Here is a 22,242-nt window from a genome sequence, read left to right as displayed (position 1 = left end):
AAGAACCATTTAATATGCCATTCAGGGGTGCAGGAGTGCGTTGGAAGCTAGGAGAATCAATCTTCTCTCCATTTGGATGAGATTATGTTTTTAATATCTCAGGTTTTACTCGTAATTCCTCCCTGATAATTTTATCATGTTCTCCAAGTAGGGGAAATAAAAAAAGGGGAGAAATGGTATAAATGGGGGGAAAAAAACACCCTCAAAAAACATTATACCCAGTTGCACGTGTGCACACTTACACATCCTATGTGCATTCAGGAACACAAGATATTCAAGGGATTAATGCCTTTTGGAAGTAATCAGTATCATCACCAACCCAGTGTTGTCACAATTACAGTGGCAAACATTGAAGCGGTTCCCTTTAATATTTTCTGTCTTTACTCCATTCTGCATTAATACAGAAGTCAACTTTTATAAATTAAAATATTCCATGACATCCTTTTATTTTTTTATATTTTATCCCGAGCCAATTATTTATTTTCGCTCAAGTTCATATTTAAAGTTTTTGTGAAGTAATTCTCACCCTGTAGATATTTTTAGGAATTTCTGACAGTATTTGACAGTATAGGTGCATATATTTAGTTCTGCACTATAGTTTATATATTTTAGCATAGCTTCTGTTGAGGAAAACATTGAATCATATTTTTCCAGTACTTCAACATTTTGGTACACAGTTGCACCAAAATGTTCAGTTCATTCTTCTTTTCTAATTGAATGTTCTTCCAATTAAAAGGTTTGTTGTTTCCAATAGCTTTTAAGATATATCACTTTTGCAGCAATTTACCCTATATACACGATCTAAAGTATTTATGCTTTGTGTTAGTGTTACCACAGTAACCCCTTTCCAAACCTTACAGTATAGTCCTGACAACCTATTATTGTGAAAACTAGGTGGTGTGAATTCAGGCACCTAGACAGCCATCCAGCTACTGGTAGAACAGTTGGATCTTTCTTTCTGATATTCCATGTCTTTCTGTTGAGTTAACATTACATAATAATAACAAAAAATTACTGTGGCCATCGCCATGTAGGCTCAATTCAGTCCATTCTCTATGAGACCACAGATGAGTGATTTAATGTTGTAAATATTCAGGTTGCAGACATAAGTATATGTGAGAATTTCCAGATTTCTTTCTTTCTTTTGTTTCTTTTTTGAGGTAGTGCACATTTTAGGATACTCATTAATAGAAAGTTACAGTTTGTGAAAAGATGAGGACATTCACACACTATGACACGATGCAAAGCTCTTCACTGTTCCAACTCTCTTTTTTAGCAACCTGGTATCTGCCAAGAAAATAATACCTACACCACCTGCCAGTACCTGTGGCAAGAAAGCAAGATGGATGCATCTATTTTATGTACTTACAGGCCACCTGTTACCTTAAACTGACAATACAGAAATAAATGAGGCCATAGTCTGCTCCATATTGTATTTGCACCAGTTGGAAATTAGTCTTATTTTGCTGTTCCAATTTGCTTCATCTCAACTTTTACCCTCATGTAATGGACAAAGTCACATTAGATCACTTCTTCTATGCCCTGGTCAGAACTCTGTTTAAGTGTGCCTGATTGGCTCCCAAACTGGCCAATCACAATGTTAAATGGAGCTGAACTCATCACCAGATGGGGTCCTCTCCTGTTACATCATGAACTGTTGAACCCAATCATCACATGGGCTGGTGAAGTGTGAACAAATGGGGTCACACTGAAATGTGTCAGGTGATACATATTGTGGATCACTCAGGGGGGAAATTGAGGTTTGATACACCTGTGGGGTGATTACCAGGGCACAGACTACAGGGAAATGTGTGAACTCGTCTCTTGCATGATCGCTCAAGACTTTGGTTTAACTATAACGTGCTTGACAGACACAGAAAAGTTGAACCTTGAACTCTTAAGCCTTTGCTGTTTACAGGGCTATAAGCTATTCGATAGTGTACCATGAACACTATTTTCTGATGTTGTTCATTCGATATAAAAGAGTAAGTAAGATAAAAAAATAAAAATAAATAAAAATATTGAACGATCCCAACAAAGATTTAAAAACGTTAAAAAATTACTACATTGTATTATTACTAAAAGCAATTTCAAGTAAAACGTCCTTGCAAAGTCCCTTAGTTCTTAAAAGCACCTTTCCAATATCTGGAAAAGCACCTTTTCTTTTTAGAACCACTATCATCTGTACAGTGATTGCTTGGGGTGGCACAAGTGTAAAAATAATCACAGGTCCATGTCTTTTAAAATTACACTTTGCATTTTGTGCCTTTATGATTTTTCTGTTTCTCTAGGAAGAAAAAAGTCAAAAATCTAGTATATAAGATTAAAAATGTTAAGAGGAAGCAAAAACAAAAAGAAAGGAATATAAAAAAATTGTCTTTCTTTTTAGGGGGACACTATTGTCTCTGGAAGGGCATGTTATTCTTTGCCCAAGATGCTTTAATTTCCTAAATAACTGTTGTTTATGTCAGCAGTATTAGCTTGTTGCATAAACCACCCCAGTATTGTAACTCAGAGTTGCATCTTGGAGTGGGGGCGGTATTACACATGATGTACTAGGGGTTAGCATGCTAACACTGGTGTAGATCGAACACAATTCAGTCTTGACATGTTGTATTTATAAGACCTTCAAAATCTCTTCATTTTTTTTCTTCATAAAACAGATCTGCCGATATGGGGTACAAGTTTTGAAAACTCAAAGTGTTCAAAAAGCAGAACATAATAATGTGTTATTAAACTTACACAAAGAAATCTTTTTAGCAATAAATTGTCAGAGAATAACTGATGCATTCTTCTTTTTTTTTCTTCAAAGATGATACAGCTACACGACAGGTAGACTGTCAATGATTGAGCTATAAAGATTGAGAATATGTTGTCATTGAAGGCATTCGGGGTTTTTAAAAGAACATCTCCTCACCACGGCAATTGAGGACTGCAGCAGCTATTACTGAGTGTGCCAAGGTTAGGTGCTTAAGCCGTTAGCTCAGTGCATTCCACTGCCAACCTTGTGTTGTTATTGCAGAGGGGGCGAAGATGAGAGAGACGGGGGATTAAACTGAACTCCTACGCAGCAGTATTACTTTATTAATCGGCTGTCTTTGTCTATCAAGGTTATAACAAGAATCTGTTTGGCATATGTCTCCACGAGGACAGGGGCATTCATGTGCACGATCACAGATCACAAGCTTGGGGATTCTTGTCTTTGTCTTTCCAGTGTATTTTTTATTATGAACTGTCAGTTTTTAAGTAATACATTTTACCAGTCCTTTGTTTTATGTCTGATTTTACCTTTTGACATTCAGTCTGTTGAAAGTTATTGACAGTTACCTTTTGGTTTCTATACAAAATATCCTAGGAACTTATCTTTGACTTTTATAATTTTTAGCAACCAGTTACCAGTTGAGAAAAGCACTGACAATGAGAGTGCATTTGTGTCACTGTCTTAAAGGACAGACCAAAAACACTAAGCAGTTTTTTTTTTTTTTTTTTTTTTTTTTTTTTTTTTTTAGATATTTCTGTGGTTCAGCACAGATGGTATTTGAAAACATTTTACAAAATAAATTCTAGATATAAATTTCATATATATGAATGAAACATCAGAAGAAATTTTCTTTATATGCCTTTAACACAGTTCATTGGCCTCTCTGTGACCTTCTGTGACATCAGTGTTGATCAGATTCAGTGGTATTATCATTAATGGAAACTATGGTTAAGCTGTAACTCATATTACATACCATTCTTTTATTATAAAAATAATATATTTTATTTGGCTTCACACAATGAGAGCAGCGCTTTATATATTTGAATATGTTTTCTTGTTTAGTAAAATCAACAATATACACAAACCATTTATCCCCCTTCCCCAAGTTTCCCCATTTGTTTCCCCATAATTTGCCAAATTATTTAATCCTTACGTAACTCAAAGTGATGCAAATCCAGTCTGTACTGTGTTTTCTATGTACATTTCTGGACCACTGTTTTTGTCCTTTGAAATGAAGTCAGTAATGGTTTAAGAAAAACAATTTTCTTTAAAACGTTATTCCACTATTCTTCACCTATATTTTAGGGGTGCAACGATATTCGTATCGATATTGAACCGTTCGATACAGTGCTTTCGGTTCGGTACGCATATGTATCGAACAATACAACATTTGTAATTTATTTTATCAACTTTCCTTCTGACGATGCTGTCTGTGTTGAGCGCTCAGTGAATCTGTGTTCGACTACTCCGCCTAGGCTGCACTGTCGAGCGCAGATCCACTGAGCGCTCAACACAGACAGCATAGTCAGGAGGAAGAGCGCAGGGCAAGCTAGCAAGACAGAAGTTAAGCTCTCCTTGCAACATGGACCTCCCCCACCCTCATTCAGATCTGGCGTTTGGAATTATTTTGGTTTTCATGTGACGTATGACCCTGAAGGTAAGCGAGTCATGGACTAAAGTAAAACAGTATGTTGGATGTGCCATGCAATGCTTAATTACATTGGTGTGAACTAGTGTGTTAGCGCAGTTAGCTCGTTAACGTGTTGGCCGTCTAGCCCCATGCACGGGGCGATCGGCGGTAGCTCGTTAACGGAGATTTGCCGTGTTGTGGCGTTAAGGTCATTTCAACGAGATTAACCTGAAAGCACTAGTGGGAACACAACGAATATGACTGCACATTTACGCCGACATCATCCTAGTGCAAAGACAAAAACAACAAGCATGCTACTAACTTTAGCCGAGTCATTTAGACAGCTGTTAGCACATGATTCTCCTTATGCTGCTGAGAATATAGCCCAGAAGAAGCGGATAGTATAGCTTTTATTTTGGAAAGAGCCATTTCTCTGTAATAAACTCTCTTTTCCAAAGATGAGTGATTCCTCAATCAGATACAGGGCTTGCAAAATCGCTAGCCCGACGTCCGGGAGCTAGCGATCTTTCCAGTCGGGCTACAAAAATCTCTCTGCCCTGCCCGTCGGGCTATTGTAGGAAAAATATATGTCAATGCTTTTGCATTCTTTCAGAAATGTAGCTGGGTAATTATGTCATTGGCATCGGTGAGCCACTGTCAATATGTGACATATTGAAGTCGCGTTTGAATTTGCGCTTGTTTTTTTGCTTTCACTTTGCAATGACAGCACTGATCTGTGAGTGATGATAATTTGTGCACCAATTCCTCTGACATCGTCTTATTAATCGTTAGCTTACTATGCAAACATGACAAGTGAAATCTCCCGCAGCAAGCTTAAACATGTGAGAGGTTGATCGCGCAGAGAATCGCTGAGCTTATGTGAGTCCGTGTGTAAAAGTAGCAGTATATATATTTTAGTTCTGCTGAGCCAAATAAGACAGGTCAGGGTGAAGAAGTGACAGCCAAAGAAAAGCTTACCACAAAACGGAGAAGTTATGACAAATGAGACTATAAGGCAAAAAGAAAGTGCAGCTTTATGGTTTCATGGACAAAAGAATTTCTGTGGCTGCAATATGACGAGCTAAATAACCAGGGGTGCACATAAGTGGTCCGCAGGTGCGCATTCGCTGTCAAAATAAAAAACGCGCACAAGGGTTAGGGTTAAATTTAAAAACTGTACTTTTGAGTTAAAATATATATTTATAATTTTAATAAATGACAAATTAAAAAGGCATGAACATTTTTTTGTATCGAAAAAATATCGAACCGTGACACCAAAGTATCGAACCGAACCGAACCGTGAATTTTGTGTATCGTTGCACCCCTACTATATTTCCCTTTATTCTTTGGCTTTATATATTTACCTGTAAGAGGCATTACTAAATTTAAAACTGCATTACATTTGAAAGAGACTGTCAAACACTCAGAAAGGGTAGTAAATTTGAGAGTAATTAGTTATTGATTATTAATAGTTCATGAAGCACCACTTTTTTGCCAATGAAATGCTTTCTTCATCCACTGTTTGTCATCTTCATTACACTGTGTATGGTTGTATGCCATTGTTTATCACTTATTACTTTTTAAGAACACAAAGCCTTTTAACAGTTATCACTCAAAGTATGTCTAATCATTTTGTTCTAAAATGAAATATAAACATTTGTGAAAATAATGTTTGCTTTCAAAATGACATACTGAAAATTCACACATTTTAGTGTGAGCTTTGTCATTACAAATTCTTGTCTAATATTGTCAAATAATGCTAAATTTCAAATTTCTCCTTTAAATTTTCATTTTTGAACAAAAATGATCACATTTCATCCAATGCCTATTACTTTTTTGTTTTTGTGTTTTGTTACCATGATTTTATGGGTTATATTCTCTTTTAATGTGGATGCAGTGTTAAGAATTTATCTTCACCTTGGGATACAGTGTTTCCAGTATTCCTTCATTGCCAACATATATATGTTTTGTCTTTGAGCATATGTACGACTGTGTACACATTTTATATCTAGATATATGGGTCCATCAATAAAGATGTCTTTGTATACATATAGATCTAGTAGTGGTCAGAGGTTTACATACACTCATCATGAGGCAAAACCACTCAAGAGCATAATGCTACCACCACCTTGCATGACAACTGGTAAAGTGTTATTAGGGTTGAAAGCCTCCAAAAAATACCTCTTTCATTATTGACAACAGTGCAATCTTATCTGACAAAAAATGTTTCTCCAGAAGACAATTGGCTTGTTTGTGTTGGCTACAAATTTCAATTGAGCTTGAATGTCTCAATTTTTGAACAAGGGGCTTATTTCTTGGTCAACAGTCTCTCAGTCCATCCAACAGAGTGACTAGCTTCACTGTGGGTTGTGACATCTGAGCAGTTTTTCATGGCTGGTTTGAACCTTGATTCCTGTGCTGTTTCTGAACATCTTAACTGATTTCCAAGACAGCTGTGTCTTTTTCCGCACCTTGGCAAAGTAGTGGCACATCTAAATAACTTTTTCTTCCATATAGATGCTTAAACTGGTGAACTTATTATCTGCAGTTATTTAGAAATTGCTCCAAGGGACCTTAAAGAAAACATTAAAGCTATACAAACATGAGGAAAATTTAAAAAATGAACAGTTCAAAGAATAATAGCCCCAAATGATTAATCGACGACTCATGATGAGTTTGTGTAAACTTCTGACCACAATGGTGTGAGTGAATGTGTGTGCCTGCAAAACCTGCTCACCGTATTGAACTTCCAATGCTGTATGCAAATGAATATGTCCATCCGCACATTAGCATTTCTGTGTGAATGTATATGCCAAGCAAATATGTTTAAGGTTCCCTACCAATGTGACTATCTGCATACCTGTTTGTTTGTGTGTGCATATGTGTGCTTTTAGGTGCATCAACGCAGGACTCTGATGCTATGGAGCCAGAGAAACAGGTGGACAGCACAGTTAAAATGGCTGGCGTGATTGCTGGGATTCTTATGTTCATCATCATCCTTCTTGGAGTTGTTCTCACCTTCAAACGCAGGTAGGTATTGAACTAACCAACAGGACAGAGTAGCAGCTTAAAGGTATTAAATGTAGCATTTTCACAATGAGTCATTATTAACACATTTTTTTGTAACTTCAGTGCCATTATCTTAACCCTTAGACAAGGCAGTGTGTAGTTTGTTTTATACTAGTAAGTAGCACTGCAGTTTTATGTTTATAGTAATGCACCTTTAATGCAAATTAGTAAACTAAAAGAAAGCGAGGTTAATGCATAGGCTGTATTCTTAAGTTTCAAGTGTCCTCATTAGCATATATACGCAGGTGGATAGTTTTAAGTGTGCAGGGAGTGACAGATTAATTTGACCCTAATGATCTATCAAGAAAAAAATATGTTCAGTTAAAGAGATTTGACCACATTTAGAAATAAAACTGAATCAGAATTTACAATGTTTTTTTCCCCTTTAGGTTTTGTTTCTTGCAACAACAACAACAAAAGTCTAAGATTTAAAATTTTTAACAAACATTTCAGGTTAAAAACATATCCGCAAAACCTACAGATTTATAGACATTTCTTCTGGCGATATAAAAGGTCAAAATTTTGTATTAAACCTGGCGACATATTTAATCTTATAATCCTTAAAGACAAATAAATGAGAATTATACTATTCCCCAGAGACTTATATATATATACACTCAACAAAAATATAAACGCAACACCTTTGTTACTGCTCCCATTCCCCATGGGATGGACGTAGAGACCTAAAATTCATTCCAAATACACAATATAACCATCCCTCCCAAACAGTGGTCACAAATCAGTCCAAATGTGTGGTAGTGGGCACATCTGCTATATTGAGATAATCCATCCCACCTCACAGGTGTGCCACATCAGGATGCTGATCTGACATCATGAGTAGTGCACAGGTGTACCTCAGACTGCCCACAACAAAAGGCCACCCTGGAATGTGCAGTTTTGTCTCACAGCAAAATGCCACAGATGCCACAAGCAATGAGGGAGCGTGCAATTGGCATGCTGACAGCAGGAATGTCAACCAGATCTGTCGCCCGTGCATTGAATGTTCATTTCTCAACCATAAGCCGTCTCCACAGGCATTTCAGAGAATATGGCAGCACATCCAACCGGCCTCACAACCGCAGACCTCGTGTAACCACACCAGCCCAGGACCTCCACATCCAGCAGGTTCACCTCCAAGATCGTCTGAGACCAGCCACCCAGACAGCTGCTGGAACAATTGGTTTGCACAACCAAACAACTTCTGCACAAACTGTCAGAAACCGTCTCAGGGACGCTCAACTGCATGCCCGTCGTCCTCATCGGGGTCTTGACCTGACTCCAGCTCGTCGCCATAACAGACTTGTGTGGGCAAATGCTCACATTCGATGGCGTCTGGCACGTTGGAGAGGTGTGCGCTTCACGGATGAATCATGGTTCACATTGTTCAGGGCAGATGGCAGCTGAGAATGTCCCAGTTCTTGCATGGCCAGCATACTCACCGGACATGTCACCCATTGAGCATGTTCGGGATGTGCTTGACCGGCGTATACGACAGCGTGTACCAGTTCCCATGAATATCCAACAACCTCGCACAGCCATTGAAGTGGAGTGGACCAACATTCCACAGGCCACAATTGACAATCTGATAGACTCCATGCGACGATGTGTTGCACTGCATGAGGCAAATGGTGGTCACACCAGATACTGACCGGTTCTGGGTCCCCAGACCCCCAATAGCGCAAAAAACTGCACATTCCAGGGTGGCCTTTTGTTGTGGGCAGTCTGAGGTACACCTGTGCACTACTCATGATGTCAGATCAGCATCCTGATGTGGCACACCTGTGAGGTGGGATGGGTTATCTCAATATAGCAGATGTGCCCACTACCACACATTTGGACTGATTTGTGACCACTGTTTGGGAGGGATGGTTATATTGTGTATCTGGAATGAATTTTAGGTCTCTACGTCCATCCCATGGGGAATGGGAGCAGTAACAAAGGTGTTGCGTTTATATTTTTGTTGAGTGTATATAAAACTGTATTATATAACCCATTTAGCAGATATAAAAAGCTTTCTGTATCGTTGTTTACTTGCACACTGGCTTGCACCATCACCAGCCTTTCTTTCTGTTACTTTCTCTAGTTTTCTATACTGTTCCATCAATTATCCCATTCCTCTCTAATCTTCATATCCTTCATATTGCTTTTACATTTGTGATTTTTGTGTCACAGGTTGTTTTTTATTTTCCCAAAAAGTTGGTTTTGCTTTAAAACATACATTAACTTGGCAGCAAAATTAGAGAAAAAACTAAATAGTGTGAGGATTATTTTCTGTTACCAGTCAAATTAGAAAATAATGACACACTTGCAAATGCATTCCAGTAACCACTTTATAGTGCGTTAAGAGATCAGTAATTATCAGTATTTATTATAAACTGCGTACACTTCAAAACTAAACGCTGCACGGGAGTGTGATGAAATACATTTAGACAATATGTTCACTTGGTCCTTCTGTTTTAGACATTAAAAACTGAGATTTTCTTTTTTTCTTTACAAAACGTAATACTGTGTTTGGAAGGAATATATAGCTACTGGAGATTGTTTGATGCTTTACAAATCTGTACTGTCTCCATTCCTAAAATAAAAAGTTGTGTTTTAATATCGACCAAACATCCACTAAAATGAAATACCATAGCACTGAACAAGGTCAGGTTCTCAGGTAGATTACTTGCTTGTGTAAAACTAAAATTATTTGTTGTCTGTGAAGCTTCTCAGCCATCCAGGTCATAGTAGTCTAAGGAGCTTGGAATTAAAAGAGCCTGGACTTCTTTGACTTTCTTGAAGACATTTCACCTCTAGCTTCTTCAGATCTAAGAGCAATCGATGGAGAGTCCCAGATTTTTAAGCCCTATTGGGAATGTTCCTAAGAGGGTCGTGGAAGACCATCTTTGAACAGAGGGGCTGTCTTACAACACCAGCTGTCTGCAATCTATAATTCAGTTTTGAGATCCCGTCCCAGATGCCTCAGTGCTCACTCATATCTAGGGTCATTTGATCTCAGTAAGTCACATGATATGGTGGGGCATGGTCTCAAAATGAGTTCACCTAAAACCTTGGCTGATAGTGACCCACACCCATTTTCACACTTTGGCTCGTGTGATTAGGTAGAGGATCAATAGGGGGTCCATGACCCTCTTGGGGACACTCCCATAGGGCTTAAAATCTGGGATTCTCCATCAATTGTGCTTAGAACTGAAGAAGCTTCTCGGATCAGAGGTGAAACATCTTCAAGGAAACTTAAAGAAGTCCAGGTGTTTTTCTTTCCAAGCTCCTTAGACTAAAAACATTAGTTAGCAAAAAGCTTGAATCAAGCACAATGTCATGTAAAATCATACTGTTCCACAGAGAGAGAGAGAAAAAGGACAAAATATTGTCTAAATGCAACAAGGATGCTCTCAACTTGCATTTGCTAAATTAAAGAATTGTTCATAACCTGTTACTATTGAACAGCTGTTGAATTTTGAACATTAAGCTTGATGAACAGATAAAAATGCCCTGAGGGAAAACTGGCAGATACCTTATTGCTAGTCAAATATAACGTTGTAACCATTTTAAGCAAGCAAAAGAGTACTCAGGCAAAAATATAAAGTCAGGCAGGGCACTGGGTCAGTTTGAAATGCTAATTAGAGGCTAACCCAGGCTAACAGAAAATATACCAAATAAGAGGATTACAAATCCAGTAGAGCCAAAGGAGGATAATACATTATATAACAAAAAAGGTAAAGGTGGAGAAATCAGAAGAAGGCACAAATGGGGAATATAGAAGTTAAACAAAATAAAAGTGGGAAAGGATGAGAGTAACAGAAGGAAGGGACAAATGTATAAGATTGGAAGGAATATGGTAATTGAAAACCAGGCAGCACTGGTTAACCCTGGGGTCAAGTGGATATGCTAATGAGATGCTAACCAGACTGGGGGGGGGGGCATAATATACATAAAAAGCCAATTAGAGGGCAAACATTGCAACAGTAGATATAGACAAAAAAAGCAATGACACTGTAGAGAAAAAGATAGAGAAAAGAAGGAGCAGTTGGGATGCTTCTCGTGAACCGGAGCTGACCGAGGCCATCAGTCAGAATTAAAGGGCACATATATGTCAAATGAAATCATGGAGTACATATCAAGATAGGAAAAACGTGAGAAAAGGGAAATTATTAAATTGTACCAAAACATAGTGGGGAGTCATGGAGACACAAGAAAGAAAAACAATCGATAACATGAGTCCAACTGAATGGATTCAGACAGTGATGGTTTTACCATATATCTGGGATCATCTATATTTTACACTGCATACTTCAGCCAGTCCCAGTGGCAGATTTTTTTTAAACAGAAAGTGTTTTACATGCCTTTTAAACCTCATAAATTACTCTGCACCAAAACTTTGTTGGGAAGTACGCTCATAGCTGTCCAATTAATCTTTTAGACCACTTTTACATGTGTTCCAAATGGACTTTATTTTCTGAAGAAAGCCAGGACATGTTGCTGATAATGTATGTGAAAGTGAATAACACTGAACAAGGCTGAAGGCTTAATGGGGATTCAGTGTTTCTACAGCCAGGTAGCCCTGAGGGCTCAAAGAACCAGCACCAGAAGACACACTTTTCATAGAAAGGTTAAGAGGAGAATCAATGAATAATTAATGTTGCAGAAGCTCCCTGTACACCGGCTGATTTCTGTTTGTAATGCCAGAGAAGCAGACCTAAACAAAGTAATTGAGAAAAGGTGACATCTTTGGAACTGCAAATTGATGGAAAATATGTTAAACTTATTTCACCCCTTTTTTCCTTTTATCCAAGCTATTTCAAATTCTGGCTCAATAACTGCCTTTTGTGATTGTATTTTATCTGAAGCTTTCATACGCCTTTCATGCCCACAACAACTTTAAAAGGAGGTGTGAATTAAATTCTCATTCTAAATAAAAACTAATTATATAAACATCTAAAAAGAAGGAACACAGAAGTGAGTTTAGTCAGGCAAACAAGCAAATTTACTGAAGTTATTAACCCTTGTCTGTTTCATGGTTTTACCACGGTGTATAACTTTAAGTAAATACTATACACATATGTAGAAGTGCACAAACTCTAAGTTAAAGTCATATATGCAATTGTTTCTGTCTGTTTGTCTAAAAAAGAACCTACTACTGGAGCTTTGTTTATGCATCCATTACACAGAAAGAAAATCTGAAATCCTAGAGATGAGATGTTTTTATAGAATCCTCATACAGTGGGGCAAAAAAGTATTTAGTCAGCCACCGATTGTGCAAGTTCCCCCACTTAAAATGATGACAGAGGTCAGTAATTTGCACCAATGGTACACTTCAACTGTGAGAGACAGAATGTGAAAAAAAATCCATGAATTCACATGGTAGGATTTGTAAAGAATTTATTCGTAAATTAGGGTGGAAAATAAGTATTTAGTCACCTCAAACAAGGAAAATCTCTGGCTCTCAGAGACCTGTAACGTCTTCTGTAAGAAGCTTTTCTGTCCCCCACTCGTTACCTGTATGAATGGCACCTCTTTGAACTCATCATCTGTATAAAAGACACCTGTCCACAGCCTCAAACAGTCAGACTCCAAACTCCGCCATGGCCAAGACCAAAGAGCTTTCGAAGGACACCAGGAAAAGTATTGTAGACCTGCACCAGACTGGGAAGAGTGAATCTACAATAGGCAAGCAGCTTGGTGTGAAAAAATCAACTGTGGGAGCAATCATCAGAAAATGGAAGACATACAAGACCACTGATAATCTCCCACGATCTGGGGCTCCACGCAAGATCTCATCCCGTGGGGTCAAAATGATCATGAGAACGGTGAGCAAAGATCCCAGAACCACACGGGGGGACCTGGTGAATGACCTGCAGAGAGCTGGGACCAAAGTAACAAAGGTCACCATCAGTAACACACTACAACGGCAGGGAATCAAATCCCGCAGTGCCAGACGTGTTCCGCTGCTGAAGCCAGTGCATGTCCAGGCCCGTCTGAAGTTTGCCAGAGAGCACATGGATGATACAGCAGAGGATTGGGAGAATGTCATGTGGTCAGATGAAACCAAAGTAGAACTTTTTGGTATAAACTCAACTCGTCGTGTTTGGAGGAAGAAGAATACTGAGTTGCATCCCAAGAACACCATACCTACTGTGAAGCATGGGGGTGGAAACATCATGCTATGGGGCTGTTTTTCTGCCAAGGGGACAGGACGACTGATCCGTGTTAAGGACAGAATGAATGGGGCCATGTATCGTGAGATTTTGAGCCAAAACCTCCTTCCATCAGTGAGAACTTTGAAGATGAAACGAGGCTGGGTCTTCCAACATGACAATGATCCAAAACACACCGCCCGGGCAACAAAGGAGTGGCTCCGTAAGAAGCATTTGAAAGTCCTGGAGTGGCCTAGCTAGTCTCCAGACCTCAACCCCATAGAAAATCTGTGGCGGGAGTTGAAAGTCCGTGTTGCTCGGCGACAGCCCCAAAACATCACTGCTCTCGAGAAGCTCTGCATGGAGGAATGGGCCAAAATACCAGCTACTGTGTGTGCAAACCTGGTAAAGACCTATAGTAAATGTTTGCCCTCTGTTATTGCCAACAAAGGTTATGTTACAAAGTATTGAGTTGTATTTTTGTTATTGACCAAATACTTATTTTCCACCCTGATTTACGAATAAATTCTTTACAAATCCTACCATGTGGATTCATGGATTTTTTTTTTTCACATTCTGTCTCTCACAGTTGAAGTGTACCTCTGGTGCAAATTACTGACCTCTGTCATCATTTTAAGTGGGGGAACTTGCACAATCGGTGGCTGACTAAATACTTTTTTGCCCCACTGTATTTGACTACACACCCACTGCCCAAACACAGCAAAATGACATAAAAATATGACACACAATAGGTGTTTGATGGGGTATCTACACACAGTAACCCTACTACTCACTTCTACATAATCATAAGTGATTAAGTTTAGTTTTGTATTAGTCTGTACATTGTGTTGCTTCTATATATCTGAATGCAAAATACCAGTATTGCACAATTTTCCTGTGATTGTGATGATGGTGATAACGATAATCATTTGCTTTGTTAGTTCAAAAAAAGCACCAAAAGAACAACTACAAACAATAGTTTTGATCAAGTTTATGTTAAATACAGATCTTTTTACAAAGTCCATGAAGTGTCCTTACAGAGTTTTTTATTTCCCCTTAAAAAAAGGCTAATACCTTTTTGGTACTTAAAAAACAAGGTTATTTGAATCCACTTTAATAGGGCTGAAGCAATGCCGTGAATTGTTATGATGTTAGTTTGGCCAAAGCTTTTCAGTGTTATGTGCACTGGTGAAGGCTAGCACAATGGTACACTTCAAGATGTAAAAAAAATAAAATAAAATCACAATTTACAGCCCAATGATTTTTGAATCCTGTGAATGTTAAAAATGCATGGAGAGTGTTCATGGTACCACTGACACACTTAAACATAAAAGCTGTGTCAATTTGACAAACAAGTGTTTGAAGACCAAACACATAATTTCAGTAGGAAGGATAGAACTTCCCAGGAGTTTAAGGAGTGTAAAAGTAGTAGGTACACAGGAATTGGCACAGAGTTCACAGGGACGCGACCTTGAAATTTAAATGGTGTAGACTGAAAGCTGCTTTCAGACTGAAGTTTTTATTTGTTCTAGGCTTGTATCGGAGCCATACCTTATGCTTAACAACAATGTATTGCACCTGCAAACTTATTCACATTTGCCTTAATGAAGTTATTGACTCACACTCTTAGTCTTGTGGTGACTCACTCTTGAGAGAGATCGTAAACCTAGTCTGGGTTTACTGCACAACTTTCTAAATGGCTAGCAGTGCAGTACTCATCTCCCGAAATGTAGGGGTCTTGAAAAGCTCTCAAGATTAATTGCTACCAAACAATTTGAAGAATCACATCTGCAGGCTGGAGCTTTTTACTTTCTCATAGAGGAATTTGGGCTCTGATCCTCAACTTTGATTTGAAAAGTGACTTTTTTATATTGTATTCAGTGAAGTTTGACATTTTAGATTTTCACCAATGGTGATGATGGTCCAAAATGGTCCAAAAAGCAAATGGTTAAACTAGATCTTCTTAGCAAAAATAAACTTCATATACTATGCTTCATATATTCAATGAACTTCTCACTTCTCGTAATATCACAAAATGTATCTTCTGAAAGAGTTAATGTAACTTTGCTTGTCACTATGCACTATACAATATTAACAATTTAATAATAATTGGTAGTTTCTTAATAAAAAATACAGTGAGTCACAGGAATGTAAGCTAGAGCTAGTTCACATATTTGCCTCCTATTTGACCATATATACAAGACAAATAAGGTGCTTCAAAGAGTCCCAGCCCTATTATGTTAGTTCTGAACTTTGGTGTCAAATGCTTAGCATAAATTGAAAAAGTAATGAATGTGAGGGAATGAAAGGAATGCATTACAAATGATTAAAAAAACAAACAAACAGATGTCTTGCTCAACTCATCCTCTTTGAATCAAGTCTCACGCCCTTTTATGTTTCTCTCTATCTTCCTGCTTCCTGTCTTTGGCTCCACCCCTTCCTGTCCCGTCCTGTACCTGCCTTGCCCTTGCTCCGATAGAGAGATTCACACATGGAGAACTCTGAGCGTGGGGTATTGTATGTTTGCTTCTAGACATGACCACATCCACTCCGCACTGTTCTTCAATGTGATTTTCACCTCAGCATTTAGTAGTTTCCAAATACATCTTGTCACTGTCATTGAATATTAAGTTGCTGAGAATTATTCTTCTCATATTTGACAAACTCATTAGCTATAACACCTACAAAAAATCTCATTAATGATATAATTGAACGTTCCTCCATATATTTCTTGAAAGACTTTCCAGTTGTCCATCTTTCACCTTGAATTGGGATAACCTAAAAATCAGATGTACCTTTTGGGGGAAAACAAACAAACAAACCAAACAAAAAAGCTTGGGATACATGGTGTGTACCTTTCAATATAATAAGTGTGCAGACAGTGTGTAATCACCTTGGTTCTGAATCTTAGTATTGGTGAAAAGGACCATAGAATGTTATGGCCCAAGCAACATGTAAAGGCATTTGGGGGTCACATATTCGTTTTCTTTCATACAATGAAAATCTAACGCCTAATATTGTGGTATGCAATTTCCTCTCAGCAGTTTTACCACTGAGACTTAAAACGCCTCTGATTGCCTTTTTACTGCCCGATTTATGCCACTAAATAGATGAAATTTAGATTTTAATGTTACTTTGCAAGTTCCATTGTTAGACATTAGAAGTCATTTAGGCAGTTGTTGGCACCCTACCTGTAATAGTATCATTAGTCTGTATACTTATCTCTCTTCCTTGCTGACTGAAAGTCTAACTTGGGGAATACGTTTTAGCAAAGTTTTAGTAGCAAACTGAAGTGTGAATGGAACTTTTTAATGGCTGCTTTGGCTGTTACTATTAGCTAGGTAGAAAAGTTAAGTTAATCTAAGATGCTTTTGGAAAACTTTCTAACATATTTTGTCACTTTGTCAGTACTTTAATTTATTTAATGTGAACATTTACACATTGTTGCACACCATCTGTCCTTTTTGGTACTTTATTGTCCTGTCAAAAGTGCACATCTAAAACTATTATAATTTCTGAGGACGTTCAATGCATCAAAGTATACTTATCATTTCCTCTGATATGAGATTTATCTGCCCAACACTCTACCAGTCATTTGCTTTGACAAACTGATAAACATTGTTAACTGTTTCATTATTTGCAAGAAATCTGCAGTTAATTTTCCATCAACAGAATTTCAGACAGAGAAAAAAAAATCTTCCCACATTATGGTGCTTTCTACATTGATAGCAGGTTGGTGTAATTAATTATATGTAGGTATAATGCAGTAATCAAGCCAGCCTGCCCTAAAATTAGCTAAAAAAGTTAAATAATTAATCAAACTTTAGGAGAGAAATTATGTTTTTGGCTTCAACAAAAACATAGGTGGGTGATTAGGATTTGTGGTATGTCTTGCCGAATGAAATGCGATGCTTCACAAATATCTCCACCTACACTGTTCTGGGCTCAAAGACAATCCATTCTGTTACTGTCATGGTAGTTATCTGTTTCTCAAATAAATCCCCTTCCTGCATCTTAAGGTTATATATGGATAACCCTATATACATATAACATAAAATTAAACTATTGATTAGACAACCTGGGTTATATTTAGTGCAGTGCTACAATGACTTTGCAATAAAGTACAGTTTTTTCTTTTTACCTTAGATTAAATATTTCATTTAGTATTCTGGGGGATTGTAAAGTATTTAGAGTCAAAAATTACTTACCAAAGATTTTTTGGCCAAAGACAAGTAGTAGCATATAAAGATTAAATTGCCAGTGGCTTGAACTTGGAATTCTATAACATAGTTCTTCATATATTTAAAGCCGACCCAAATCTGGTAATTTTAGGAAGTTTATTGACATTGATGCAGTGCTAGATGTTAAAGGTTGTGACAGTCCTTGTGGATGGTGCACAGTCGCTCAGAGAAAGTAGGAACTTTGCCAAAACTGTTGGTTTATTTTCTTGAAACTTGTAGATTAATCATAATCCTGATTTAGCAGTTGTAATCATTGCGCAAAGAGCAGCAGTTCATCTTTTTTATTAAAAAAATGCGGAAATTAATTAATTTTGTGATTAGTACTGTTGACCTGCAGCAAAGAGTTCTTTGATTTGAAATCTCCTTTCCGTTTGCTTGACCTTTATGCATAGCTGTACAGGTTTTTTTCCCCCATGTTTTCTGGTTTCCTCTGACATTCAAAACATACATATTAAGTTAAGCGGTATGTCCGAATTGGCCTTAGGTGTGGATGTGAGATAGATATAGTGCTAAATGAATGTGTGTGAGGAAAAGAGCTTTTGTATTAATTCCTTTAGAAAATTGTGAGGATGCCAAGATTAACAGTTGTTTGGTAAAAAAAACAAAAAAAAACACAATATAAATGATGACTCTCAACTTTGAGACAACAAAAGGACACATCTTCTTTCTAGATTGTATATGACACCCTGGGGTTCTCATCTATAACAAGAGGAATGAGGCGATTAGAAACTGGTGTCAGCCAAGGGAATGGACTCAGGCTGAATCCACTGCAAATGGCAGGCTCTTGTGAAGCCAAGTGGTGTGTGTGTGTGTGTGTGTGTGTGTTTGTGTCTGTACCCGTGTATGCAAGTGCGTACACACATGCAATACATTGGTGGACTGAAACTCTGTCTCTAAACTAGAAGATGTACAAAAACACACAGAGAAACATTAAGAAGCACACAAATTTGAAAGTACCGAATTCTTTCATGCTAAACTTGGACGTATCAGTAGATAAATTGGAGGTGTTAACACAGACACACTTACACACACATGCACTCACAACAGAGCTGGACTTGACCCCTATTCTGCAGATGTGACACATGGTTGAATAATGGACTCTGCAGCTTGCTGAGATAAATGCTTGATGGTCCACTTACAGCACATTTAAAATTGGTGATGACAAACCATTTACACACTCACACAAATGTACAAACTCATACTGTGTGATCACCACGGATATTCTGTGGCTAATTTACTAGTTGTTTAAATAAGAGAAAAAGAATCAGAGTAGTCGACTGGCCTAAAAGCTGAAAACACATAATCTAATAGACAAGGTTAAACATAGGCCATGCAAATACTGTGTGTGTATTCTACTGCCATATGAAACAGTTATTTGCATTTCTCGATAATCAAATCGTAGTTGGCATAGCATTGCACAGAAAGAATTTCGGTTTAGTTTTCGAGTGTGGGTGATATGAGCAGTGTTTCTATGTTTGTGTGGTCTCATACTGTTTTATGCAACCAAAGCCATAATGATCAAATCTATAGATAAAAACTACAGAACTTGTGTGTGGACATGCAGTCTTTAAAAGGCTTCCTTTTCCACCCTTCATTTGTCAAATAACTTATTTATTTTGACATTTATGCATGCATATGTAAGTACTTTTCTCTTGTCATTTTTTCCACTATGTCTCAGTGTTGTTGTGTGTCCATATGCGTATTCCATCGTAGCGTCCTCCTTCCGTACATGTCAAGTAAGCGGTGTTCTGTCAAACCTCAAATTAACTTGGCTGTAGACGTGAGCACTCTGAAGAGATTTCACTTTCATTGATACCCTGTGTTTCTTAACTTTCTGTCCTTCAAACACGGAATTTACTTTCATAGTCGCATATTAAAAGGTTTAACTAACATGCTTTTACTGCTACACACGGAGACCTTAGGTGTAACTTGTTAACAAAAAGTTCAGATTTTTCCCCATTTCTCATCCAAGCTAGTCTCTTCTCATTCTCTCTCTGCCCCATTTAATCAGTCTCAAACACGGTACCCTGAATAACTTGGTTGAGTGTTTTTTCTACACTATATTAATATTTATGACCAGTTTTAACGACTATGACTTTTACAGCTGGGCTCCCAGTGCTCTGCATTTTATTAATATCATAAGGACAATGTCAGCAGAGCTCTTAAAGAGGGTTATGGGTGTGACTATGTGCACATAGTCACTTGTTCAGCTATCTTAATGAGGACCAGTATTTGTTTATGGCCATTTCAGTGAGGACATTTGGACCTTTTTCCACATTTTTGCAAAGCTCTGCTTAAGGACAGTTCTTTGTTTGGGGAATGACATTAGAATTAGGTGTAGATATTGATTTGTGGTTTGATGTAATACCAGTTTCATCAACATTTGTCTCAGTTGCACTAATGTTTCCACAACAAAGCTATGAAGCGCTGGTTTAAAACAAACTACATTTCTTTTCAAAGGCTCTGGCAGATTTATTCTATCTTCATGTAAAAATATGTGTAAGCACTGAGTAAAACATTATTTTGCCTCACCTCGTTGCCTTACAATAGTGTTGCTGTGTGCACCCAGAACTCAAAAATAACTCTTCTGTTACAAATGATTTTTCATTCCATCTCTGCTGCCTTCGCTATATCTACTATACTTTTTTACTGCCCTTAAATATAGCAAAGTAGCCCTTCCAGGCTGGTAACTGTTACTATATCTGGCTAGCTAACCCATTTTATCCAACCATGCCATTTTATAAATGTGTTATTAGTGTTAGAAATATATTTTTTTCGGGGGGAGGGGTAGGAAGTACTATAGAGTCTCTATGCTTCTCTTGTTAGTCTTTTTTTGTCTTATTTATTTATTTAGTTTATCATTCACATTATTATCAGAAGATGGAAAAACAGAAGCAGAAGGAGAAGAATAGAACAATAAAACAGACAGAATGAGAACAAAAAAAGGGGGCTGGATGAAAAAAGTGAAGGAGTATAAAGTATAGAAGTCATTTACTAAAAACATCAAGCCTGTAAAAAGTTAATACAGTTAATAACATTTCGCTTTTCACATGTATATCAGCCCTACTAATGGCCAGTAACTTCTCTGTCACATGAAAAGCTATAGTAGGTATTTTGTCAGCATTTACAAAATTCATATTATGTAAGTAATTAAGATGGCATATCAGATAGATTGACTGATTGAAGCAGTCTGCAGTAGTTGTGTAAGGTGTGCTCCTCTGTGAAGTGGAATGGAAGTATTGATCCTTCTGAACTGTGCTTGACTTTCCCGTGCTATAACAACTCAGTCTGATGAAGTATGAGTGTGTATGTTTGTGTGTGTTGTGTGTCCAGACATATTATGAAATCCCAATCTCTGGCCACTCATAGATGAAGGATGTATGCTGGGGGGCAAAGTTACCAACAAACCATTGAGGAAGTAGCAGAACAAGCACACACACGTACACACACACGCACACACACACACACTGATACACATGTCATATTAGTCAAGTACAGTGCAGTGGAATAAACCTGTGGCTTTATTATCAAAAACAGGATAAAGGAGAAGGAAAAATGTAAAAGGTTAAAGATTTTCTTGGCTTAGCTTTAACATGTTGGTCCTTATAATATTAATTTGATTTTTATTATTACTTTCACTAGTCTTGCAATTCATTAAATTTCAGACATAATTAGTACGTTTTCTGTGATTAACGATTTTAAACACAATCCAGAGTAAAATTATGGCCTTGTACAGATATTATTGCTACAAACCACACTCATTCAACCTTTACCTCCTTGCTTCTGTGTGTTACTCTTCCAGCTTCCATCCTCTCCCTTTGGGTTTGTTTTGTCACTTCTCATTCGATCTATCTCATTTACTTACCTGCCAAATGGTGATGGAGGCATCAGTGGTGTATTTATATTTACTTTTCTCTTCACCTGTAAACCAAAATTAAGTATTCATGCCGTATTGAAAAACCTACAGGTTAAAAAATATATTTCAGGGCAAGCCATTCAGTTATATATAACATAATGACAGCATAGACCATGAAATACCCCTGAGTCCCTGTTAAATTAATGGAGACCAGAGCCCATTGCTAGCACATTAGCATATGCTACATTGAATAAAAGTTGTAGGTCATTAATGCTTTAACATTTAAAAATACATCTAATTAAGTACTGGACATGCATCTGTTTTTGTTTACTGTAGAATGTGTACTACAACACAAAATGAATGTACTTCTTTCTGAAGTACCATGCTTCTTCTTTCAACTACCCACAAATCATACACCTTGGTCAGATTCTAATATTGCTCAGTAGTTCCTTAACTGGAGTTGTCGAAAGTCCAATGCGACTATTTCAAATCCTATTAATAGAATGATTTGTATATTGAAACTGTTTTGTTTTATTTCTTTCATCTAA

General features: G+C 37.5%; 1 protein-coding gene across 3 annotated transcripts in view; it reads left to right on the top strand.

Moving 5' to 3' along the window:
• ptprt (protein tyrosine phosphatase receptor type T) overlaps positions 1-22,242 on the top strand; it is a 332,562-nt gene that overhangs the window by 219,462 nt on the left and 90,858 nt on the right. For all 3 annotated transcript variants that reach the window (XM_085457270.1, XM_085457269.1, XM_085457267.1), the window contains 2 exons: positions 7,286-7,421; positions 16,077-16,109. In XM_085457270.1, the coding sequence (XP_085313396.1) occupies positions 7,286-7,421; positions 16,077-16,109 (169 nt within the window). The remainder of the gene's footprint in view (positions 1-7,285; positions 7,422-16,076; positions 16,110-22,242) is intronic.

This window comes from Copadichromis virginalis, linkage group LG5, assembly GCF_057382275.1.
Source record: "Copadichromis virginalis isolate Kocher_CV1m ecotype Utaka linkage group LG5, C_Virginalis_male_GT1.1, whole genome shotgun sequence".
In the NCBI taxonomy this organism is placed as follows: Eukaryota; Metazoa; Chordata; class Actinopteri; order Cichliformes; family Cichlidae; genus Copadichromis; species Copadichromis virginalis.
This window is presented reverse-complemented; position numbering and strand designations above follow the sequence as displayed.